Raw genomic sequence first — 26,753 nt, 5'->3', positions numbered from 1 at the left:
ACGGAAACCTCACGGGACTGGAGTTTCAAACTCTGCTCTGCCTGGCAGCCAACTTGTCAAATGAGAGGCCGATCGGCGCCAGACTACAGATCCGAGACGACACGGTGGAGTTGGTTACGCCCAACACTCTGCTGTTGGGAAGAGCTGGACCCACAGGGGACACGCGGGGCTTTGAGTTTCAGAACTATCCATTTGTGAGGTTGAGGGCAGTCCAGGCTGAAGTAAACAGATTCTCGCTGCGGTGGAGCCAGCTAGCTGGGCCAGGCCTGTTCATCAGGCCTAAGTGGCATAGAAAGGCTTGCAACATCGCAGTGGGGGACTTGGTTTGGCTAGCTGATCAGAACGCTCTGAGGGGTCAGTTTAGGCTGGGTCGAGTCCTGGAGGTGACCCTCGATGAGAAAGGGGTCGTTCGTGATGTCAAAGTGAGAACGTGCCCCAGCTGTCCAGTGGCTACAGGCAAGCGTCCAGAGGAGAAGAACGACAGCAGCCGGAGGTTCTCCACGGTGCTCAGCAGAGACGTTCGAAGGCTTGTGGTGCTCCTGCCTGTGGAGGAGCAGGAAGGGCTGGGGAGTGAGCGGCCCCAGGACGGCGGCCATGCCTCTCCAGGAGGACCTGGCTCCGGGGTTGTGAGAGGTCAGGAGAGCATTCGACTCCGTGACTCTGGCTGTGCCTCTTCGGGGGCCCTGTACGAAGATCAGCAGCGAGCGACCCTGTGATGCTGGCCGTGCCTCTTCGGGGGGACCTGGCTCCGGGGTCGTTAAAGGCTTTAAGAAGAAATTGAAGAGTTGACCGAAGAAACACCACCAAAGAGAAAGCGGTGATTATTAGTGTGGTCTCCTTAGGTCTAGAGTCCAGGAGACCAAGTGGGAGGTGTGTTACTTTCTATGGGGTGGTGGAGTTTGAGTTGTGTTTAGTCAGAGATTTTAGTTTGGTTTAAGTACAAACTTGTGAAAGTTATTTCGTTTACATGTAGTTAAATTGTAACATTGTTTGAATTGTTAGGTACATAAGTGAAACTGAGTATTGATAATAATAATGATATTTATTTCAGTTTTGATGTATGTGATTTCTGTGTGCTTGATAAGGACTTTTATTGCGAAATTCTATTGTTGAGAAATGCGTGCATCCGGGGTCTCAGTTGGGGAGCTGCTGTGATTGGGTGATTTACGTTCTGGGGGTGACGTCAAGAAAGTTAATACAGCTTCAGAGCGGAGATTCTTTAGCATGACTGGACGAGAGGACGGACTGGTGAGTGATTGCGAGAGTGAGTGAGTTATATTGTGTGTTAGCTTTGAGTTGAGGGGTATTTGAATGATGTATGTTTGTATTTTGTGTGTTTTCTTTTCAAGGTTCGTAACCTGTTGGTTAAAATAAAGAAATTTTCGACCATTGAGTGACGTCCTGTTCATCCTCGCCTCAGCTGCGGGGCTCGTTTGAGAGTTAGCAGCACAACAACCATCTTGATGACCCAGAGCTCTGGAATGACCTAACCCTGGAAAATCAGCAAACAGTAGATGCTGCTATGGCAAAAAAAAAAAAAAACAGCGTAGACTGGCTGGTCAAACTCCCATGCCTTCCTCAGCACTTCCACAAGGGTAAAGAGTTGATCCGTTGTTCCACGGCCAGGACGGAATCCGCATTGTTCCTCCAGGATCCGAGGTTCGACAATCGGTCACAGCCTCCGTTCCAGCACCCTAGTGTAGACTTTCCCAGGGAGGCTGACCAATGTGATGCCCCGATAATTGGAGTACACCCTCCGGTCCCCTTTTTTAAATATGAGAACCACCACCCCAGTTTGTCACTCCACAGGTACTGTCCCCGACCTCCACGCAGTGAAGACAGCCCAACAATGTCCAGAGCCTTCAGCATCTCAGGGAAAATCTCATCCACACCTGGCGCCTTGCCACTGAGGAGCTTTTTGACTACCTCAGAAGCCTCTGCCAGGGATATGGCTTTCTAAATATATCGCTGAGATAGGCCAGTTTCATCAGAAATTGTGCATCACTAAACTTGCTTGCAACTTCATGCATACGCTCTTCCTCCAGAAATACCCGAATTTCCTCTGAGCTCAAAGACTCGTAACAACACTTTACCTCACAAGAGCCCACTAGCCTCTCTGTGAAACAACACAGCTGAATGTTCAGCTCCCATCTCACAAAAATCAGCGAACAGCCGCGCCCTCAGGGGTCTTGTTTTGATGAAGCTGACCACACTAACAACATCGGTCAAAACCCCATTAGGGGTGTCTGGGTAGCACAGTGGTCTATTCCATTGCCTGCCAACATGGGGATCGGCGGTTCGAATCCCTGTGTTACCTCTGGCTTGGTCGGGCATCCCTACAGACACAATTGGCCTTGTCTGTGAGTGGTGTGGAGTACAAACTGTACTCCATATGCACTCCGTATGTACTCTGTAGTTTTCCACTTCTCTGTGTGTATGAAACTTCTCACTCACTGCAGACACACACACATGGCCACTAAATCCCACACACTGTGGACAACAAATGGTCACTAACACGAGGGCCTCTCCAGCCTTGGGCAGTAAAGATAACAACAAGGGGTCACTAAAACATGAGGGCCACTCCGGCCTGGGGCAGTAAAAGAATAAATCTACAGACACTCACCAGTCACAGAACATGATTGATGTTTTCCTGCATTCCTTTGTAAGACAACACCTTGGTTAATGCAAGAAACATAGGGTATGACACGACGGACTGTGCTATAAAACCCCCTATCTCCAGTATAGGGGCAGAGCATAACCTCACACACTGACTTCTGTGATTATATGACTCTCCATCTGCAGATGCATTAAGGATTCTCTGTTTGCTCCAATACTTGTCCGGTGATTATTCTTCCCAGAGGTTGCTGGGGCAAGAGCCCATTAAGAGGATAAGAAAATCCACAACAATTTGGTGTCAGAAGTGGGATCTCGCGTCGCCCGCCAAACGGACAACCGGCTGACTGATCATCTCGGGACGAGGACATAGTCACCAATCTCCCAATAACCTCACCAGGTTCAAGAAGTAGAAAGGGAGAGGCGGGTGGTCCGTTTGGTCAGTGTCGCCGAGATTCCTCAGCAAAACCCTGGGAGATTCATCGCACGGGTAAGCAGGATTCTTTAAAGGATAAAATGATCATTTAAAACGCGTATGAGGTCGTACACTGACATTTAAGCGGTTGTTTACCCTCGGTTTCCCGCAACGTAAAGCGAGCGTTTACCCTCGGTTTCCCACTTCTAAAGTGATAACGTGGTAGGATCAGTGAACCGACGCTACGTTAAGCGGCTGTTTACCCTCGGTCTCGCACTAATTAAAGTGGTTACCTGGTAGGGTTAAGTGAGAAAAAATAAAATGAAGAAGAATGGGTAACAAGGGCAGTAAACTGCCCCCGATAGATATGGAGGGTCCGATCTATCAGATAATGATAAGGAAATATGGTGAAGACTCGGTAAAGTATGTTTTAGATTGGATACAGAGTCATGGGTTTCCTGTTGAACGAACTTTGAGCAAGAATAAACTAATGAAAGTCCGACAGTCCGTGGAAAAGGGGGGGGGGGGTTGCCTTACTGACCCTGACTGACTTTTGTGTTTGACATGACTTGTCTGTGTATGTGTTCATAGTTTGTTCCGTGTTTGTCCGTCTGGCCATTGTGTGTTGTTTAGAAGTTGCAAGTCCTTGAGAGTGGCTTAAATGGGGATATAAAAGCTGGGGGAGGTTTTGTTTTGGCTTTTCCAAACCCTTTGTTTTCCTGACAATTGGGGTGTGAGAGGAGTTTTCAGAGACCACCTCGTTTAGCATTCTTATCAGACCCAACCTGGCTTTGTTCCTGTTTGACAAACAACTGGCTTTAGAAAGTCACCAACCTGAAGCATTGTTTATTCAAATCCTTTCAAGAAATCTATTTCTTTTCTTCCCGAGGTACCTCATATAAAATGTGATATATCCATTTGGTTTTTTTTGGAGCATTGAAAAAGTTGTTGTTGTGTATTTTTCACGTTAAATTGATCCTGTCCTCACTTCTTTTAGGATTCCCCAAAGCCGAAGGATTTCCTGTCCCTATTTCATTTTCTGAACTGTTAAGCAGAACTCTGTTATGTCCAACGCCACAGTTGCAATATTTGTAATTTTACTTATTCTGTTTTTCTTTCTGTTACTGAGATTTTTTTTTTTGAGGACAATTACATTTTATTTCAATATGAATGAAACCTACTGAGTCATGTGTTTTAAATGTTTATGCTATGGCTATGTTTATGTTATTTTTTACCATGAGTTTGAACCCCCTCATAAGACTAATTTTTGGCTTGATTTATTTGGTTTTAACTGATTACATCAATTTCTTTGTATTGTTAATTGAGCGTTTCTTTTCTTTAAAACCCCACCCCTCCCTCTTTTTGGGGCCTTGAAAGGGGCTTCTTGTTGTTTCACTTGGTTAAGGTGGTGGGTATTTGTTTTTTGTCTTCAAACAGCTCATTGTTTCAATGATTTACAAGATACCTTATGGTTTTATTAATTTAGGTTTATTTGAACGTTCAGGATCTGAGACAACTATCTTTATCATCCCTCATCTGTTTTAGTTTTAAAGACAATTTATTTCGGATAAGTACAACATTACAGACTTCGGAACATTTGTAAACAGCTTGGATGAAATGAAAGTCCGATTCATTTGACTGCATGACATTGTTTTTGGTTTACTAACAACTAACATACAAACTGATCATATCATACTTTCATTTTTTTTTCCTTCATGGTAAATGGGTTGACACAATGTGTTCTGTTCTTGTGTAAAAAGAGGGGTAGTGGGAATGAGGAATTGAAATTTAGGATGGTTGTGAGCCTTCTTCTGTACAGTTTTCTTTGATTTTTTACTTCATAGGAAACAAACTGTTTGACGAATACAAACTTAGATCATAGCGGAAGTATCTGAAGAACACTGAATCAAGTTGACTACAAATCTTCAGAATCCTAGAATGACAGGGTTTTCACTGTTGTGCGGTTTCACTCTGACAGTTTTTCCCTCCAGAATTGTCCAACTAAAGGTCCATGCACTGAAAACATTCCTCCGGGGTTACACAGCCTGCCCAGAGCTGTCACCACCTGCTCCTCCCCCTCCTCCAGACTGGCTGAGTAACACCCCCACTCCCGTGGTACCGGGTCCAGGGGCCCGTGGTATGCTCCACGGAAAGACAGCCTCCCGGCTGGACAGAACAAAGAGCAACCCGCCACATAACGCGGCTGTAGGAGCTGTGTCGGTGTGAGGGTGGTCTCCAAGGTGTCCCGGTCAGCTTCCGGGTGAGAGAGGAGGTCAGGGTGGTCTGCTCCTGGCCCAGCCAATCCTCCCACACATGAAGACCCTCTGGTTGTCTAGATGAGACTAGCACCAACTCCCTAGCTCTGGAGACCATAGAATTGGGTTTGGCTTTGAGAGTCTGAAATCGCCTTGCCTCTGTGGAGTCTGTAACCAGTGACAACTTTGAACGTTTAACTGCAGCTGAGTTCACCATCAAAATGCTTCGAACCCAAAACCTGTCTCTGCAGGACCGAATCGACGACCTCCAGAACCGATCTCGGAGGGCCAATCTCCATGTACTGAACATTCCTGAAGGCAGTGAGGTAAAGATCCGGTGCAGTTCATGTCGGAGATGCTAATGCAAATAATAGGTCCTGATGTCTTTTACTCGCCTAGCCATAGCAGCATCACTTTTCCTGGGTGTCTTGCTACTCCTCACCTGCTGCATTGTGCCCATAGTTCGGCGTTTGATACACGGCCTCATTGCTACTCAGCTTGTGTATTATCACCTCCTTGCCCAACAGGACGGGGACCTTGTTTCATCTTCCCCCTCTCCACCACTGCTGTTCCCCTCTTCCCCGCCCCCCCACAAGGACTCCGGTTCTGACTCCTCCTACACTTCCTCCAATGACAGCGACTCCCCCGTCTGAATGATACTTTATGACGAACACTGGTTAAACCTTTCGATTCTGGTTGTTCTCATGTCTGTTTATCATTTCTGTGTATGCATGTTATGTGTGCTGATTTGTATTATTTCTATGTTACCTCTGGGTGTTCAATGATGAACAAAAGGGGGGAATTGTGAGTACAAACTGTACTCCATATGCACTCCGTATGTACTCTGTAGTTTTCCACTTCTCTGTGTGTATGAAACTTCTCACTCACTGCAGACACACACACATGGCCACTAAATCCCACACACTGCGGACAACAAATGGTCACTAACACGAGGGCCTCTCCAGCCTTGGGCAGTAAAGATAACAACAAGGGGTCACTAAAACATGAGGGCCACTCCGGCCTGGGGCAGTAAAAGAATAAATCTACAGACACTCACCAGTCACAGAACATGATTGATGTTTTCCTGCATTCCTTTGTAAGACAACACCTTGGTTAATGCAAGAAACATAGGGTATGACACGACGGACTGTGCTATAAAAACCCCTATCTCCAGTATAGGGGCAGAGCATGTCCTCACAGACTGACTTCTGTGATTATATGACTCTCCATCTGCAGATGCATTAAGGATTCTCTGTTTGCTCCAATATTTGTCTGATGATTATTCTTCCCAGAGGTTGCTGGGGCAAGAGCCCATTAAGAGGATAAGAAAATCAACAACAGTGGGAAGCCGGATGTGGGTATGTGTCCTGGTCGCTGCACTAGCGCCTCCTCTGGTCAGTCTGAGGAGAATAGCATGATCTTCCCACGCATAACGTCACCCTGGCGAAACTCCTGACTGTCAGGTGAAAAGAAGCGGCTGACGACTCCACATTTATCGGAGGAGGCATGTGGTAGTGTGCAGCCCTCCCCGGATCGGCAGATGGGGTGGAGCAGCGAAGAGTGGGGTAATTGGTGTGTCGGAGGGCTAAGACGAAGAAAAGGGCCAACAACGCCACCTGGGGAATTGCACCCCAGGAAGTACTATTTCTCTTTAAAACCAGAGTGAAGGATTTGAAGCTTAGCCAGGCGAACAGATTCGCTACTGAAAAAGGACAGAGACGTGGTTCAAAAATATAAATACTTTGTTTAATTAATCAAAACAAGAAAGGACCGGAACTGGAGCTGCTAAGGAAATCAAGAAAAAAACCCGATTAAAACCAACATGAGCCATTGAATCTTTATTAAAAATAATTTGGGAAAAGGATCTTTTAATACAATTAAGAATATTAAAAAACCCACTTTAATATACCAAAAAAAATGCCCAGCCTACACAAATAATGGTAACCAAACTAGAAAATTAGGCTGAGGCCAACTGTGGAAGGCAGACTAACTGAGGAGTGCCCAGGGGTGCTACCAATACTCACCTTCCGTGCAGCACAGCAAACCCACGGCAAACCTCACAGCATAAAATACACACTGGTCTCTCATCTCCCACCACTTTCACTGTGAACCCAAGGGCAAGACAGGCTTCGTCATATTTTCTTAACTTGTTTTTTGGTTGATTTCCGTCAGCTAAGCACTTTGTCTTGTTTGTCTCGGGATCATCTCTGTCTTTCTTTCGTCCCTGTCCAATATCTCTCCATTCTGTGAACGTACAGACTCTGTCTCATAAACAAATTTTGTTGATTGTTCCACTGTGAAAAAGATTCTGACGTCAAAACAGTAGTTCCGCACTACATCCCCCCGTCATGCCTCTGTGCCGGGGCGCCACACACTTTTGAGAAGCTCGATGGTGTTTTAAGCCCCAAACGTACTCTTCAAGGCAGCGCTGCATGGAAGGCACTCCCCGCCCCCTACAGTTTCAGCCAATCACAGCACTTGTGCTAACCCTAACCAGTGCTGTGATTGGATGAAAGCCCCCAGTCCAACATTTGATGCATCCACATGCACCACAAACTTCTTTGTGAAGTCTGGATTTTGAAACACAGGAGCTTGACAGATGAACAATTTCAAGGATTTAAAAGCCTGCTCACACATGTCTGACCATTGCAGTCTGGATATACAGGATTTTTTTTGTGAGATCAATTAATGGGGCTACCAATGTAGCACAATGGGGAATGAACCTTCGATACCACCCAATTAGTCCCAGGAATGACCTCAGTTGCTTCTTGGTTTCAGGTTTTGGGATCATCTCCACAGCCTTCACCTTCTCCACCTGTGGTTTGATCTGCCCCCTTCTGATCACACAACCTAGGTATCTCACCTCCTCTTGAGCCCATTCCTCTCATTGATGGTCAGACCAGCATTTTGGATTTTCCCCAGGACAGTTTTGAGGTGTTCCAGGTGGTCCTCCCAATCCTCACTGTAGCTCATGACATCATCCAGATAGGCAGCTGCAAATCTGCAACAGTCCTGGAGAACAATGTCCATTAACCTTTGGAAAGTTGCAGGTGCTCCATGCAATCCAAAAGGTAAAACCATGTACTGGAACAGACCTAACCCTGGAATCTGGAAGGCAGTGTATTCCTTACAAGCAGGGTCCAGAGGTACTTGCCAGTAGCCTTTACATAGGTCTAATGTGGTGATGTACTTGGCCTTGCCTAACCTCCCCAGCAACTCATCAATACGAGGCATTGGATATTAATCAAAATATGAGACACTTGAGTTTTCTCATGTCTGAACAGAACCGTAGCTGAGGAGAGTCTTTCTTGGGTACCAAGACAATAGGGTTAGACCACTCATTGGTAGACGGTTCAATGACTCCTATGTCTAGCATTGCTTGCACCTCTTGCTTCAGTGGTTCCACCAGCCTCTCTGAAATCCTGTAGGGTCTTAAACATATCGGTTTATTCTCTTTGAGCACAATCCTGTGGCGTATAAAATCAGTTTGACCAGGTGTCTCTTGAAATAATGCAGAAAAATAATGTTTTACTTCGGTCAACTGCATACATTGCTCTGGATTCAGGTGCTCAGGGAAAATTGGAAGGTTCTCTCCTCCCCTCTCAGGTGTCAACTTGGCTTCATCTGTTTTTTCCATTTCTCCATCAAAGTCTTTGATTTTTCTGATCAACATGACCTGTTTGCTTGTAGGCTCTGGCTCCCTCTCCAAATACAACTTAAGCAGATTCACATCGATGTTGCTCAGCATTTGTTTCAAAGTACCATTAAACCATTCTACAAGACCACCAGTCTCCAGATGGCAAGGTGTAGTTCTTATACCTTTAATTTCCAGCTGAGCATACATGGTTTTCATCAGGTGACACATGAAGTTGGTGCCCTGGTCAATCAGAATTTCTTTTAGAATACCAACTTGGGAAAACAGATCTACCAAGCACCAAACCTCATGCTTCACCTGAACAGACTGAAGAGAATAAACATCAGGGTACCTGGTTGCATAATCACATATTACCAGAGCCTATTTGTATCCTGAACTACTCTTGGGTAATGTCCCAATGATGTCCATGGCTATCCTCTCATAGGGAACACTCATAATTGGTAGTTTTGGCATATAATCCGTCAGACCTTCGGGCTGAAGCAACAACTTGACAAGCATGAGAGGTTTTACAATATTCTTGCACATCCTTATACAAGCCAGGCCAATAGAAATGCTGACTGATTCAGTCATAGGTCTTGGCTTGTCCTTGGTGCCCTACCCATGGAATAGTGTGTCCTAAATGGAGGATCACTTGATGGCACTCGTAGGAATGACTAACCTAGGTGTCTCAGTGTCAATGAGAGATAACAGTTCATCCTTCAGAATAAATGGTTCTCTAGTGACTCCTTGCACCCCATGAAAACCTTCCACTGGTACTCCGTCCACCTCAAATACTTTAGCAAACAGAGATTTCAAAGTTTAATCATTTTTTTTAAGTTCTCTGAAATTGTCTGGCATTGCCACTGTGGGTCTACAACTAGGCTGTCAAGATTGTTGAGGATAGGGCCTCCAACATACCCTCTTTTTTTCTCCTGTCGACGCTATCACTGACTCTTCCTAATCTTGTTTCCTCTCTGCAATAACTCATCAAGATTGGGTAAAGGTTCCAGACATCTAGTCATAGATCTAGCAACTTCCATACAGGTACAGGCCTCTCATGTTTGTTGAACCACATGGTCTAGAATAGGCAAGTCATCTCCTAGAATAACATAAGCAAGACTCTCCAACACCCCCACGTTTAACATAAAAGGTTGGCCCTCAATCTCAAGTGTAACATTAGCAGTGGGGTAGTCCTGGCTGTCACCATGCACACAAGTAATATTCACAACCCTTTCATAACTGGGTAGAGTATTGCTGACCAAATTTGCTTTTATGAGTGTTTGGGTACTACCAGTGTCTGCTAAGACTTTTACCACTTTGCCATTAATAGTTATATCAGTTACATGTCTGTGTCTGATCAGAGGCTCACCATGTACCATTTCCTGCTCTGGTCTAAGTACTGAATACATTTCAGCAGCTTTGGTTTTTCGCAAAGGGCACATTGAAGCCTTGTGGCCAGGTTGTTGACAATAGTAACAAACAAATTCACCTTTTTGGCTGTAGTTTTGTAGACCATTTCCCAACCCCATTGTCAGTATTACCAATGTCTATTGGATTTGGTTGTCTATACTCCTCATACCTAGGCTTAATTGTAGACACCTTTTTCTTCATGGGTTCCCGATGTGCTACCATATACCGCTCTGCTAGTCTAACTGCTTCTTCTCCAGTCTTTGGACTGTGCTCCCTCACCCAGGTGGGGGCATCTGGCTGAGGTACTCGCAGATACTGCTCCAAAATGATGAGCTCTCCAATCTGGTCCTTAGTACGGCAATCTGGACGCATCCACCGCTTGTACAGCCCCTTCAGTCGGTTGTAGCTCTCTTGGACTGTCTCCCCTACTGGAATAATGGTGCTGCGGAATCTCTGCCGATAAGTTTCTTCTGTGACATTGTATTTGGTTAGTACTTCTGCTTTAATGGCTTCATAGGACTCTGTCTGATCTTCATCCATGCCAGCATATGCTTCAAGGGACCTTCCGGTCAATAAGGCGACTACCCGAGCAACTCATTCTTCCTGCCTCACCCCCAGGTTCTGACTATCCTCTCAAACCACACCAAGAAACTTTCAGCATCCCCACCTTCTCTGAAATCAGGGATTATCGGTTCAGCAATGTGGGAGGCTGGAACTCGGTTGGGAGGATTATCAAGCTGCCGATTCTGTAAGAGTGGCTGCTGGGGAAAAGCAGGCTGATGATAAGGGTGGTGTTAAGTCTCTTGTCTCAGCTGAATGGTTGCAAGCATGAGTGTGGAAGTGTCAGGTGCTCGGACTTGGGAGCGGCCAGGTGTTGGAAGAGGATAGTGTAAACTAGGCTGATCTTCTGATGTCCAGTCTTGTGAAGGTTTTGCCACTATCTGGTCTTTCAGCAGTCTGATTTTTTCAAACAACCTTTCTTCCTAACGTTTAGAGTGATGCATGAAGGCCTTCATCTCTTCCATGAAACTAACATCAGCAGATTGTGCCCCTTGGGGTACACACTAACAATTTTTGGTCCAACCACTGGTTCTTCATAGATTGGTTCAGCGGTACCTGGAGAGCAACTGTCAGGTGGGTCTTGATAGGAGCCCATGGCCCCTTTAAGTGGAGGCTCAAACTCTGTGCTCCCCTCAGCCCTGTCACTTTCTTGGCTCTCCTGTGGAACCAGGTTTTGCCTAGTGACCCAGCCTCGTCCACGCCCCACATCTGGTCTCTTTCCTTCACTGGTTTCCACTTCGCTAAGGTGTACGATCCCACCACATGTTGTACTTTGAGGATGGTCGGTAGTGTGAATAGGAAGGATGGACCAGCAGGCAGGAGTTGATGTTCAGAATTTAAAAAGAATTATTCAGATCGGCCACAAAAAGTTAGCCACAAAGAAAAACATTTCAATCACTTCATCTTCTGCAGAAAAAAAAATCGTGGTAAAATTCCTCTCGATCTACAAAACACAGAACCTCTCCACTGTCCTGAAGAGCAAAAAAAAAAACACAGACCTACCAGTTTGCTGTCTTTGCACACCTTTTATACCCTGTCACCTGCTGTCTGTGGCCAATCAGGGAGGGCCTCTCTAATGAATACCAGTTTGACACAGGTGGCAACAATATTCCCTCAATCGGTGCTCCTTTGTACTAAAGCAATTTCAGAATGGCTGTACACTTCTTAAAGGTCAGGTAGGTCAGAGAATTAAAGTCCCCCTATAGAAGAAACCTGGATGAGCAAGTGAGCAAGTATGTCACAAACATTACCAGATACATGAATGTTGAGCAGATGAGCGAGAGGAATGTGCACCTTCCTCTCAGCATAAATAACATATATTGGAAATGGAGGGAGGAGGCTCTATGACACAAGGCTTTCAGATAAAACTTTTTGGTGTCTGCATTTACCATTTTCCCTTTACAAATCACAAATATTTCCTGCTTTTGTGTACAAAAGACTTAACATGTTTCAAAAATACACAACCCTCTTAAATTATAGCTTCCTTCTCTTAATTTAAAAAATTGTTGGAAACAATCAGGAAGGCTTTTACTTCTAGCTCGATAACGTATTTCCAATGTTTTTAAATAAACAATATCTAAGAATTTTAAGGGGCAGGACCATATAAATAATAGATTAGTAGATTCGCAGTAACAAGCTTTATTTATTATTCTAATAGCTCTTTTCTGATGTTAAATTATAAGGCCTATATTTGTTTTATAAACATTTCCCCAAACCTCAACACAATATGACATATGGCATTACCAATGAACAATACAATATACGCAAACATTTCCTATTTAGTAGATCCCTTGTTTTGGAAACAATAGCAATAGATTTTGATAATTTCTGTTTAATATATTCTATATGTGGCTTCCAACAGAGTTTATGATCTATAATCAATCCGAATAATTTTGTTTCAAATACTCTTTCAATTTCAACTCCATTTAACTTCAGTTTTATTTCATAATTAACCCTAAAACCACCAAACACCATAAATGTTGTTTTATTTTCATTTAGTGATAACTTATTGATATCAAACAATTTTTTAACATTCTCAATTCCCTTTCTACTGTCTTCAGCAATTCTTTCATGTACCCCCCAGAACAAAATAAATTTGTATCACCAGCAAACGTAACAAATTTAAACATATTAGATACCATAGAAATATGATTTAAATAAAGTATAAACAACTTAGGTCCCAGTACTGAACCTTGTGGAACACCACAAGTTACTTTTCTTAGAAGTGATTCAGTGTTTTCAATATTCACATATTGAAACCTATTATTTAAATAACTTCTTAACCAGCATTGTGTGACACCTCTTATACCATAGCGCTCCAATTTCTTCAAGAGTAAGGAATGATCAATTGTGTCAAATGCTTTACGTAAATGAATAAAAACACCTACAGTGTTTTGCTTCTTATCTACTGCTGTTGCTATATTTTCTACAAAATCCATTACTGCTAAAGATGTCGATCAATTGCCCCTAAACCCATATTGATGGTCCCTCAATAACTCATATTTTTCAATAAAGTCATCAAGTCTATTTACAAATATTTTTTCAAGTATTTTAGAAAATTGAGGTAGCAAAGACACAGGTTTATAATTTGATAAAATGTTTGTCACCATTTTTAAAGATTAGAACCACCTTAGTCATTTTCATTTTATCAGGAAAAATACCTGTTTGAAAAGATTTATTACATATATAAGTAAATGGTCCGAGAACACAGTCAATTACCTCTTTTATTAGTGATATATCAATAGCATAACCAACAGTGGATTTTTTATTCTTAAACTTTCTAACCACTGCTACCACATGACTCTCACACACTCCACCCAGGAACATTGAATTTCTGTTGTCAAATACAAAATCAAAATCAAAATAACTGCCTTCATCTGTAGGAAGATTCATTTCCTTTGCCAAATTTGGGCCTACATTAACAAAAAAAAAGTCATTAAACTCAATTACAATCTCCTTCATATTTTCAATCATTTTTTTACGAAATATGATGGGAAATTCCTTTTACTACCATTTTTAATCATGTCACTAAGCACACTCCAGGTAGCCATAATATTATATTTATGCTTTTGCAACAGCTGATTATAATAGTCTTTTTGTTGTGATCTCATAATAAATGTTCATGTTTTTATATTTTTTGTACTTGTCCTCCTTTGCTCGATGTTTAATAAATTCCCTATAGAGCCTATTTACTTTTGGCAACTTTTTCCAACCCCTTTGTGAACCATGGTTTTCCCCTCTTTTTTAGAATTTTGTCTATACTCTTTCTTTGGACAATGCTTGACATAAATTGTCAAGAATGTGTCCAAAAATTCATCATATGACTCATTAGTATCCTCTACACAAACTTCCTGCCAATCATGATTCAAAAGTTCTGCCTTAAGAGCTATAATTGCCTCTGGTGATTTTATTCTAATCAAGCTGTTAGTCTGCCTATTTGCTCCTAATTTTAACTTGTAAACATCTAACACTGTAAAGAGAGGCAAACGATACACTTACATCAGTCACTAATAGACCACTTTTTATCTTTCCATCAATCCATCCATCCATCCATTATCTTAACCGCTTATCCCAAAGTTGCACTTTCCTTTGTTATTCTGCTCGGTTTTACTATTAACAGATAGAAACTCAAACCAAACATAATATTAACAAATTCTGTAGTTTTCGTATGATCATTTGATCTCAGCAAATCAATGTTAAAGTCACCACAAACAAAAATCATTTTATCGTTAGGTTTTGTAGATATAACCACCTATTTTTGCTATTTCCCATCATATTTCAATTCTACTAGTACATTGCCCACAAAGCAAGCTGTTTTGGTCAGTCCAAACATACCTGGGCCGGGCATGCAAATGTTGCTTTAGGCATGCCTGGGCATGCTGAGTCAGGTTAGATTAGAGGTGGGCAGCGTGATCCGAGGGAGGGCCGGTGTGGGTGTAGGTCTTTGTTCCAACCAGGCAGTTACACACCACACACCTGATCTATTGGTCAAACAATAGTCTTGTTCCAACAAAGCAGTTACACAACTGATTCTATTAGTCAAACAATAGTCTTTGCTGAGGACTTTGATTTATAGATTTGGGTGTGTGGCTGCTTGGTTGGAGCGGAGACCTGCACCCGCACTGACCCTTTCTGGATCATGTTGCACATCCCTGGAGGCTATAAAAGCTGCTCACACTTACAGATGCTGTTTGGACGCATGTTGATGCACATGTGAATAAGTTAACTGGTGTAAATCACATTTCGGTGGTCTTACGCATAAGAAATGGGTAGCAATTGTAACAGAAAACAGCTTGTGTTCTATTATAACAGGTGTCTGAAACTGCTATATAAAATGCAACTTGATTGATTGATTATATTTTTCGTATAATTCAGAAATCTTCCTATTAAATTGATCAATACATGACCCCGGTATTCTATAGATGCAACTAATTCATATGTTTTTGAATCATTCCACCTTAATTTCAATGGTTACACATTCCATGAAATTGTCTATAGCAGTTGTCGTATTACCAATAACCCTACATTTAAGGGCATACATCACAAATAAGGCAACCCCCACCCCCTTTTATTGATCCTGTTTTGCCAAAACATTTCATAGCCCTCTAATCCATCCTGCAGTTCTTTATTATCCTTCCACCAAGTCTCTGAAATTGCTATTACACTAAACCTTTGTGAAATTGTTGAAGGAAATCTTTAATTTTGCAGAAGTGAATATAGAGACTCCTACTGTTGAACTGAATCACCGAAAACCCCTCCATTTTCACGTTGGAAGTGAACTTGTTTTCAGAATAATATTCACAATTAATGTAAATGTTCTGGTAGAAGTGGGTCTCGGGCTCAATGTTATATTCTAACTAATAAAGTTTTGATCACTAAAGTCAAAAGACTTAAAATCTGTGTATTCACCCATTTTCTTATACAAGATTTGTCACTCACAAACAACATTGCCCCTTACAACACAACTAAAATAAATGTATGATATTTCCCCACTATTCCACCTATCTACCATAATATTCATCATTCATTTATATTGCTCAAGATCTTTTATGTTTCTGACAGCTATAACGTTGGCCTGTTCTGCTGTCCCATTCTGTCTCTGGAAAAGCCACCAGCTGCTTCTTTTCACCTGACAGTGAGGAGTTTTGCCAGGGGGGCGTAGCGCATGGGAGGATGATGCTATTCCCCCCAGTTCCCCCTCCTCCCTGAACGGGTGCCCCGACCGACAACTAGAGGAGGCGCTAGTGCAGCGACCAGGAAACATTCCCACATCTGGCCTCCCACCTGCAGACACGGCCAACTGTGTCTGTAGGGACACCCGATGAAGCCGGGGGTAACGCAGGGATTCAAACCGGTGATCTCTGTTGGTAGGCAAAAGAATAGACCGCTACACTACAGGTGAGATGTTTGAATATGTCTCTCAAACCTGCAACAGAGGACATTCGGGTCGCTAGTCAGGTCTTTGTTTGCCTCAGGGTGACAGGATGCTCTTCTGTAGTTTGTAATGTCTTGCAGGCCCCTCCACACTGACACAGGGTTGTTGTCCAAAAACCTGTTTTTCAGCTTTTCAGTGTAGCTTCTTTTTAATGTTTCTCACTCTGCCTTTAGTACACTTGTGCTGCTGTTATGCGTGCCCCTCCACCTCCCCATCACCGCCTAGTCCTCAGTTTCATCTCTTCACCAGCCTTATCAATCTCAGCAGAGGTCATCAGCCACCACCACCACCAGTGTCTGGACTCTATGGGGGGATTCATTATGCTGCTGCTCAGGGCTGATGCCCCTCGATTAAAAGATATCCCTGATGAGTCTAAGCACCAAAGACTTTGTTGACATGTATTAATTTCCACTAAATCATGTTTTAATGGAAAAAAACTTAATTCACGATGTCTCACCTGATTTAAGTGTGATTTACGATGTCTGCCGTCCAGACTTGATAAAAACAATCTGGTTCCAACATGGGAAGACCAACCACGAGATTTGAGCCATCAGTCATAACCAAACTGTCACACACTTTCAAAGTCTGCCAACACATTTTGAAAGGTAATGCTATTTTTGTGAGGAGCATACATATAAAAGTTGTTTAAGTGATCCAGTTATGAATTGTCAACAAGGATGCCTCAGGAAGTTGCAGGTATTGAGGGTGCTGAAACACCTGATTTAACTACAAAAGCGGTTAAGTTTGGAACAAAAATTTTGAACCTTTTATTACTAGGGGTATTTTGTTCATAGAACAGGCCTATTTGTGTTCACAGCAGGGTGACATTTTTGTTTGTATTTTCTTCTGTTGTGTTTATTTTCAAAATGTGTTTAGCCTGTTGTATTTGTCTTTCCCACATGCAAATGAGGATAATTTGTCTGCTTGTGGGGTCTGAGTTTCATCGTGTCATAAGAGAATTTTTTTTCAAGTTATCAAATCTAAAATCACTGCAGATGGTTGACAGTGTATGTCCACCAGTTCTGTCCCTTATCCTGATCTCTCCATCAGCTCCATCTCCAACGATGATAAAAGGCTAACATCAGCCCACCTACAGCTAGCGACTCCCACTGGCGCCAGATCCAAAAGATAGGTGGCCTTTTTTTTTTTTACCATTGCTGGTTTATCAGTAGATAATCTGCTAAGGACGTAGCCTCCACTGGCCTATGAACAAACTTATTGTTGGCATCTTCCTGTCAACTTGGCGTGCAGCAACTATACAAAGCGAGCGACATTCTGGGATCAACATTTCATTTGTTGAGCTATTTGCTGAGTCACTTTTGGGCTAACTCCATGGCCGGATTAATCCGCCAAGGGGGCCCTGGGGCAAATATGTACACTATATGTACGAAAGTATTGGGACATGCCTCTTCATCATTGAATTCAGGTGTTTCATTCAGACCCATTGCCACAGGTGTACAAAATCAAGCAGCTAGCCATGCTGTCTGCATTTACAAACATTTGTGAAAGAATGGGCCGTTCTGAAAAGCTCAGTAAATTCAAGCGTGGTACTGTCATAGGATGCCACCTTTGCAATAAGTCAGTTCGTGAAATTTCTTCCCAGCTAGATATTCCATGGTCAACTGTAGGTGGTATTATTGAAAAGTGGAAGCATTTATGAACAACAGCAACTCAGCCACGAATTGGCAGACCACGTAAAGTCACACAGTGGGGTCAACGAGTGCTGAGGCACATAGTGCGTAAAAGTCGACAATGCTCCATTGACTCAATAACTGTAGAGTTCCAAACTTCCTCTGGCATTAACATCAGCACAAAAACTGTGTGCCGGGAGCTTCATGGAATGGGTTTCCATGGCCAAGCAGCTGCATGCAAGCCTTACATCACCAAGCACAATGCCAAGCGTCAGATGGAGTGGTGTAAAGCACGCTGCCACTGGACTCTGCCACTTTCCCAGTGAAGGGAAATCTTAATGCTTCAGCATACCAAGACATTTTGGACAATTCTATGCTTCCAACTTTGTGGGAACAGTTTGGGGGGGCGGGCTTTTCTGTTCCAGCATGACTGTGCCCCAGTGCACAAAGCAAGGTCCATTAAGACATGGTTGGGTAAGTTTGGTGTGGAAGAACTTGACTGGCCCGCACAGAGCCCTGACTTCAACCCTATTGAACACCTTTGGGATGAACTAGAAGGGAGATTGCAAACCAGGTCTTCTCGTCCAACATCAGTGCCTGACCTCACAAATGCTCTTCTGGATGAATGGGCAAAAATTCCCACAGACACATTCCAAAATCTTGTGGAAAGCCTTCCCAGATGAGTGAAAGCTGTTATAGCAGCAAACGGGGGACCAACTTCATATTAATGCCTATGGATTTAGAATGGGATGTCATAAAAGCTCCTGCAGGTGTAATGGCCAGGTGCCCCAATACTTTTGTTCATATAGTGTACTTTGGGCCCCAACCAACCTGACCAATAGTCACCTCTCTGTATAGTGTCGATGTACAAATACTGGATATGGACCCTTCTCAAGGCCCCTACCATTTCAGTTGATATGTTTAAATGGTACATATTCCCAAACCAATTTGCATTTAATCAAATATCTACAAACCAATTGACATATGGGGTACATTGAGCCTTTGGGGCCCCTGAGGCAGTTGCCCATTTTGCCCAGTGAGCAATCCAGATTTGGCTAACTCTAACCCTATTCCTGACATTAATCTCAGGGGAGAAATGATGGATTGACAGCTGATAATTTTTCTGCTAGCCTTCCTCGATTTGATAATAACGACAATCATAGTGTCCACGGTCAAATGACTTTTAATTCCATTTATGCCAATTTCTGGATTCAAATGTCAATAGTAGCTTACATCCAGCATCAAATCAGAAGAGTAGAATGCATACTGAAAAGTCTTGCACCCTGCAGTACCCGTCAAAAGAAATGTTACGTACTTGACACCACAGTAAATAAATTTCATGTACTGCTTACTACAATAAGTTGACCTGTTGATTTTCTTACATGGCAGCTTGCTGTCAGAGCATCAGATCTGTGACGCACAACGACAGAAGTGGGAATGAGAGGTGGGGGTCAGAATGAACTGTGGTCTGTAAACCTTGGGTACCCATAAATCAAATGTCCGAAAAACTGTTACAAATCTCCAACAAGCTGGAGATATTATACATAAAAGTTGTCAAAAGTGTCTAAGGGAAAAATAAAAAAACAAGACAATTTTATAGGCTGAGCTGCCATAAGGTCACTTGTCAAATCTGGACTGGGTTTACCAGAAACATTGTGATATCAAGACCAAGACCATCAATGTCCTACTGACTTAAAATGAAAGAAGAAAGACCATGATCTGCTAAAATGCTTTTAGGAAACCCAACCCTGTTTGATTTTGTAGCCTACCATACAAAGAGACACTCATTAAGTACAGTTTATCTATAAAAACACATGGCAATTGAAACTAGCAATGGGGACACTATAATCTACGGGTAATTGATACTATACAAAAAAAAATGCTCATTCTAATTCTGAATTTCTGGATACGGGAATGATTTTTCTGAGGACAGGACAACAGTTTAACTTTGCATCCTTCAGATTACAGTCAGATTTTTCCCCCCTATGTTAATACTGAAATTAGTAGACAGGTTCCAACTTCATGCAAAAACAACACATCAACTATTCAACAATTGAAAAAAAAATCATTGAGTCCTGTTACCATCTTAAATTAACAAAGTCCAGTTTTTTTCCCCTCCTAACATTCATACGTTACAGACCAGACATGCATGCAGGTTGGCCAAAATTAAGCAAAAAGCAAAGGCAACAACTGTCTTTATATCCATTTCTGTTTACCCCCCATAAAAAAAAGAAACTGGCCACATAGTTAATCAAAGCTTTTTCCATTTTAACAATGTTAAGGAAGATTTGGGGGCAGTTGATGTACAAGACAACGTAAACCCCATGCACACACCTGCAGGCATAACACCCTGCAAGGGCAGGCTTCCAATCATATAAATAAAGATACATAAAGTGCTTCTGTCAAAAATAAAAATACATTTTTGAAAAGTCAAAAGGTATCAAAACAATGCACTTGGGGTACAGATAAAGGAAGGTTTCTTGAAATGGAAAAAAAAAGAAACATAAAATGGATGGGTTCTGCGAGAAGAACTGGAGGTAAGGGGGAACAGTTGACTGGGTTTTAACCCAGAATGAGGCTGGACTTGCCACCGGGGGGATTCCTGCGGCCTGAACTCAGTCCTGCAGCAGCCGGGTCGGCTGGGTTGGGCTCCTCCTTTTGCTCAGGGACAACTTCAGCTTCTGCGCTGTTCTCTGAACACAGGTATGGAGAGAGATAAGAGACCCATTCGCAAAACATTAAAGAGAAAATCCTGAAAATGTATATTTATGCTGGTGGCATATCTAAAATGAAAGCTAATCCACAAATCAGGAACACTGTTGTAGTCACTCATTTCATGGTGACTGTGTGGTTGTATTTTCCACAGAAAAAAATGTATGGTTGTACATCTTTTAACAAGGATTTGTCAAAAAAAAATGCAATTACCAGCCTTACCACAAATGTCAAAAAGGACAACAATTAACATTAACTCCTAACTTATACCCTTTTTTAGACCAAAATTAGCATGCGTAAGCAGGTTTTAAACGGTAAACCCGCTAAAAATAGGCAATTGACCCCTTTCACAGTGCCAGCAGACAATTTTCCTTTTTTTTTCTTCTGTAGCGTCATCTTTGACGTCATGATGTTCGTGATGTCACGAACGCTCCGGAAAAGACGGAAGTAAACAGCAGAAAGCAGCACGGAAGCCAGAGAGACGGCGGTTAACGTTACTGTTTTATATATTGTACTTCATCTTTCAAACCATACAAACTCAACACAGATTGAACGATGTTCTGGGGCTGCTTGAACGAAGAGGCTGTACCCACAAACAACAAATGTTTTTCCTCAGTAGCCGGCGCGATTTTACGACACGCGGACAATGGCGCGACATCATCGCACAAATTAGCCTGTCCACCCGGGTGTCGCGTTTACATCAATGCTGATCGGAGGTGGAGCCGATAAATACCCGTGACTACTGCAGTCATTTGACCCGGGAGTGAATGCCGAGTTTACCCTTTTACATTGACCACCAAAGGCGGATGTTAGCGGGTATTAGCGGGTTTTTTGGCCAATGTGAGAGGGACTTTAGCTATCTTACCGAGCTTGCAATATACGTTGCATATTGATCATTTTACTGTAAGTCACGTAATTGTTGTCTGCATGCATGTGTGCGTGCGCACTTGTAATTTTTATTTTTAGTTAATTTTGCTGGCGTCACTATAAACGCTCCTCCATTGCAAAAGGGCCCATGCGCCCCCCCCCAAAAATAAAACAATTGTACGCAAGTATAAACACCATGGGACCACGCAGCCATTATACCGCTCAGGAAGGAGATGCGTTCTGTCTTAGAAATTAACGTAGTTGGGTGCGAGAAGTGTAAATCAAGCTCAGAACAACAGCAAACGACCTTGTGAAGATGCTAGAGGAAACAGGTACACAATTATCTATAGCCACAGTGAAACGAGTCCTATATCGACATAACCTGAAAGGTCGCTCAGCAAGGAAGAAGCCAATGCTCTGAAATTGCCACCAAAAAAAAGTCAGACTGTGGTTTGAACATGGGGACAAAGATCTTAGTTTTTGGAGAAATATCTTCATGTCTCATGAAACAAAAATTGATCTGTTTGGCTATAATGACCATAGTGTATGTAAACTTCTGACCCACTGAAAATGAGATGAAAGAAATAAAAACTGAAATAAATCATTCTCTCCACTATTATTCTAACATTTCACATTCTTAAAATAAAGTAGTGATCATAACTGACCTAAGATGGGTAATGTTTACTAGGATTGTCAGGAATTGTGAAAAACTGAGTTTAAATGTATTTGCTAAGGTATATGTAAGCTTCCGACTTCAAATGTATTCTATCTTGCTCCTACTGACTTTCACTCATCTTCTCTCCAGTGCATACTTCCACCTCTCCAGGCTCTCCTCAACCTGCTCCCTACTCTTACTACAGATAGTCCACAGAGACTACTGTCTGATCTTGTCCGATATGCTTTCTCTAAATCCACAAAGACACAATGTAACTCTTTCTGACCTTCTCTATATTTCTCCAACATTCTCAAATCAAACATCGCATCTGTGGTGGTCTTTTGTGGAATGAAACCATACTGCTGCTCACCAAGATTGTGTTAAAAAATCTAGTTAAAAACTCCACTGTCATCTCTCCTAAACATCTCCATGCCTCCACCTGTATGTCATCTGGACCAACCACCTTTCCATTCTTCATCCTTTTCATAGCTGCCCTCACTTTCTCCTTGCTAATCCATGCCACTTCCTGATTCATTATCCCCACATCATCAAGCCTTCTCTCTCATTTTCCTTATTCATCGAAGTACTCACTCCACCTTCTCAGCACACTCTCCTCGCTTGTCAGCACGTCCATCTCTATCGTTCATCACCCTAACCTGCTGTACATCCTTCCCAGCTTGGTCCCTCTGACTAGCCAGTCAGTACAAGTCCTTTTCTCCTTCCTTAAGTGTCCAACCTCTCATATAACTTACCATACACCTTTTCCTTTGCCTTTACCACCTCTCTCTTCACTTTATGCTGCATCTCCTTGTACTCCTATCCAATTTCTTCATCTCTCTGACTATCCCACTTCTTCTTTGCAAACCTCTTCCTCTGTATACTTTCCTGTTTGCTTTGCTTGCTTTAGGTTGTCCGTCGTATCCGATGATGACAATCCTGCCTCTGTCACTTGTGAGTCTTCTTATAGCTGTAAAGCCCAATCCGCGATCCACAATGTCTGCCACAGACAGAACAGGCGAAATCACTGACTGGGGGTGTAGGTGTGGTACTGGCTTCATGTCTCTTCAGACGTCTCCTGGTCCGTCGATCACCACGCTCCTTCTCGAGGTTTTGCACCCCTTGTTGACAGAGCTGCCGTCAGATGGAGCGTTGGGCGGCAGTGTCTTCCAGCTGGCTCAGGTTCAGGCCGCACTTTTTTATGATGGTCTTCAGTTGGTCTTTGTACCGCTTTTTCTGGCCCCCTGCCAAGCGACGACCAAGATGTAGCTGGCCATACAGCACTTTACGCGGTAAGCGCTCCTTTGGCATCCTGATGACGTGACCGAGCCATCGAAGTTGGCGCTGGGTGACGGTAGCCTCCATGCTGATACAGTTGGTCTTGCGGAGTATTTCAGTATGGGGCACTCCGTCATGCCAGGTTATCCTCAGGATGCATTGTAGGCATCTGATGTGGAAGGCCTCACGCATCCTGAGGTGGTGGCTGTACAGGGTCCATGCCTCACAGCTGTAGAGGAGAGTCATGATGACAACTGCCAGTAGACAGATATTTTGATGTGGAGATTGAGGTCTTTGTTTTGAAAGTCCCTTCTCCTAAGTCTGCCAAAAGAGGATGACGCTTGTTTAATCCGGTTTTGTATCTCCCTGTCAATGCTGCAGTCGTCAGAGAGGAAGCTGCCCAGGTATTTGAAGGATTCCACTGTTGCAAGTGGTTTGTCGGAGATGGTGACTATCCCACTTCTTCTTTGCAAACCTCTTCCTCTGTATACTTTCCTGTACTCCCTCATTCAACCACCAAGTCTCCTTGTCTTCCATCCTCTGTCCAGATGACACACCAAGCACCTTCCTAGGTGTCTCCCCCACTATTTCTGCAGTCGTTGCCCAGCCATCTGGCAATTCTTCACTACCACCCAAGCGCCTGTCATCAGAAATTCTATAAATCAGTATATTTGCTTTAAGTGTCAATAGATAGGTGTTGTGTTTTTTTATGTAGTCTAATTCAGATCATGGGTGACTTGGCCAGAGAAAAAAGTTCAAACTCAAACCTAAAATCTTTTTTTTAAAAAGTTCTTACCAGCATCACCACCTGTACCACTGTCTACCTCCTAAGGAGAGAGGAGAAAAGACATGGTTAATATATCATTGTAGATGGCAAGCAAGATAAAGAATTTTAATAACCGTTATAATACCAGTAAAGTGAATTATACATGACACATACTGCTTCTGAACTTTGACAACTTGCAAACTTCAAAACAATGCGTCTTGATGCATGATCAATAGTTCAGGTAACGAAATCCCAGAAAGTTGAATTAGTTCGTCTTGATACATGGTTTAGTTGGAGAAACCTTTCATCACTCATCTAAGTGACTTCATCAGTCTCAGCTGACTGCAGGTATCCTCAACCTTATAAAAAGCACAGTTGCATACCGACTGAAGCCGGCACATATGCATAATGACTGAAACCAACACAGTCGCATAACAACCGAAGCCAGTGATTGGATTCATATGCAAATTGCCGTGACCATTAATTAGAGTTACAATAGCCAAGTGTACTATTCACAGAGGATTGGGGAATAGCTGCAATCACTGTACTGTAAGATCGTGACAGATGTACTTAGCATGAAAGCTGCCGGCCTTGATCTTGTGTCCTCAGCCACTTTAAATTGGTGTGCTGCTGAACTTGCTTCTGTTCTGACTTGTATTTTCAATTGGTCAGTTTATTTAACCAGAGCAAAGTACCAGCATGCTTTAAATCTGCAGTAATAATTCCTGTGCCTAAGAAGCCCATTGTTAGCTGTTTAAATGACTACAGGCTCGTTGCCCTAACAATTGTTGTAATCAAAGAATTTGAGTGTGTAGTTTGTAAACATGTGTCTAGTGCTGTGCTACATCCCAAGCATTTTGCATACAGGGCCAATAGGTCAGCGGATGATGGTGTATCTCTCTGTTTCCACGCCATCTTGCATCATCTAGAAGCGCCTGCCACCTATGGGTACTGTTCATTGACTATAGCTCAGCTTTTACTACAGTCATACCCATCAACTTTGCAGCTAGGTTTCCATCAGTCTCTATGTCTTTGGGTTTTGGACTTCTTACTGGGCAGAACAACACAAGCTGTCAAATTCAACAATAGATTTTCAAACTCATTGATCATTAGCACAGGTGCCCCTGAGGGGTGTGTCCTCTCACCTCTGCTCTACTCATTATACACCAATGACTATATTTCACACTCTGACACTCTAGAGATGACTTAAGTTTGCTGATGATACAACACTGGTGGGACTGATTTCCTGTAATGATAAGAAAAGAGGTCTCCTCTCGAGCTGACTGGTGTAGCAACAACAATCTGGAACTGAAAATTAACAAAACTAAAGAACTTGTGGTTGACTTCCATAAAAAAAAATCAGGGAGAGCTACCACTGCTGGCAATTAACAAGCAGCTGGTAGAGGGAATGGATCATTCCAAATTCCTGAAATGGGAAGACAACTTCACCACCATCCAGAAGAAAGCTCATCAAAGACTAGGAAATTTGGAGTGTCAAGAAGTGCAATGTTATAGTGCTACAGAGCTGCAATAGAAAGTGTGCTCACTTTTTCAATAACTGTATGGTATAGCAATTCTACAGTCCCCAAGAAAAAAACTGTTGGACAGAGTCATGCACACAGCTTCAAAAATAATTGGCTGTGAACTCCCCACCATTACCATATCTGCATTCAGCAGAAAGGTTTTAACATTTTAAAGGACTCCTCACACCCACCCAACTCCCTATTCAACCATCTCCCTTTGGGTAAAAGACTCCGCAATTTTAAGACTTGACCATCTTGCTTCCAAGAGAGCACTTACCCTGAAGCAATCCACATTCTAAATGCTTCACTGATTGCATAAGTATACACTCCTTAAGCACATGCACTTTAATTTGTCACTATAAGGGCATGGGCCAGATGGTTGAATTAATTGAATTATTGTAATATAATTCTAACAGTATGTTTTTGTGGACACTCCTTGTATGTATTGTGTGGTTTTAAGTTTACTGCCATTATCTTTGAGCACACCGAAACATATTCCAAATCAACTGTAAAGTTGATATGGCAATAAGGGGAGAAGAGGGAACGACCATCCCTGAACTGAGGAGGTGGGCTAAGTACATCTGTCACCTTCTTACAGGATTGTGATTGCAACTATTCTCCAATCCTCTGTGAATTGTACATGTCAATCCATAAATTATCCAAACTGCTTATCCTGCTCTCAGGGTCGTGGGGATGCTGGAGCCTGTCCAAGCAGTCATTGGGCGGCAGGCGAGGAGACACTCTGGACAGGCCACCAGGCCATCACAGGGCCCACACAAACACACACACACACACACACACACACACACACACACACACACACACACACACACACACACACACACACAGGGACAATTAAGTATTCAAAAATATGAATCCAGAAAAATATTGTTACCTTGGCCAACTTGGTCATTGTAAATCTAATTAATGGTCACAGCAACTTGCATATGAAACCAATCACTGGTTTCAGTTGTTATGCAATTGTGTCAGTTCCAGTGGTTA

At 42.8% G+C, this 26,753-nt stretch overlaps 1 protein-coding gene across 1 annotated transcript in view; it reads right to left on the bottom strand.

Moving 5' to 3' along the window:
• Nucleotides 1–19,099: 19,099 nt before the first annotated feature.
• jpt1a (Jupiter microtubule associated homolog 1a) overlaps nt 19,100–26,753 on the bottom strand; it is a 68,434-nt gene continuing 60,780 nt past the window's right edge. The window contains exons 4-5 of the mRNA XM_056280261.1: nt 24,259–24,289; nt 19,100–20,646 (exon numbers count right to left, since the gene is read on the bottom strand). Coding sequence (XP_056136236.1) covers nt 20,516–20,646; nt 24,259–24,289 — 162 coding nt within the window. The 3' untranslated portion in view covers nt 19,100–20,515. The remainder of the gene's footprint in view (nt 20,647–24,258; nt 24,290–26,753) is intronic.

The sequence above is a fragment of the Lampris incognitus genome, chromosome 5 (assembly GCF_029633865.1).
Source record: "Lampris incognitus isolate fLamInc1 chromosome 5, fLamInc1.hap2, whole genome shotgun sequence".
Classification (NCBI taxonomy): Eukaryota; Metazoa; Chordata; class Actinopteri; order Lampriformes; family Lampridae; genus Lampris; species Lampris incognitus.
Note: the sequence above shows the minus strand (reverse complement) of the source record. Positions and strands in the feature narration are given on the sequence as shown.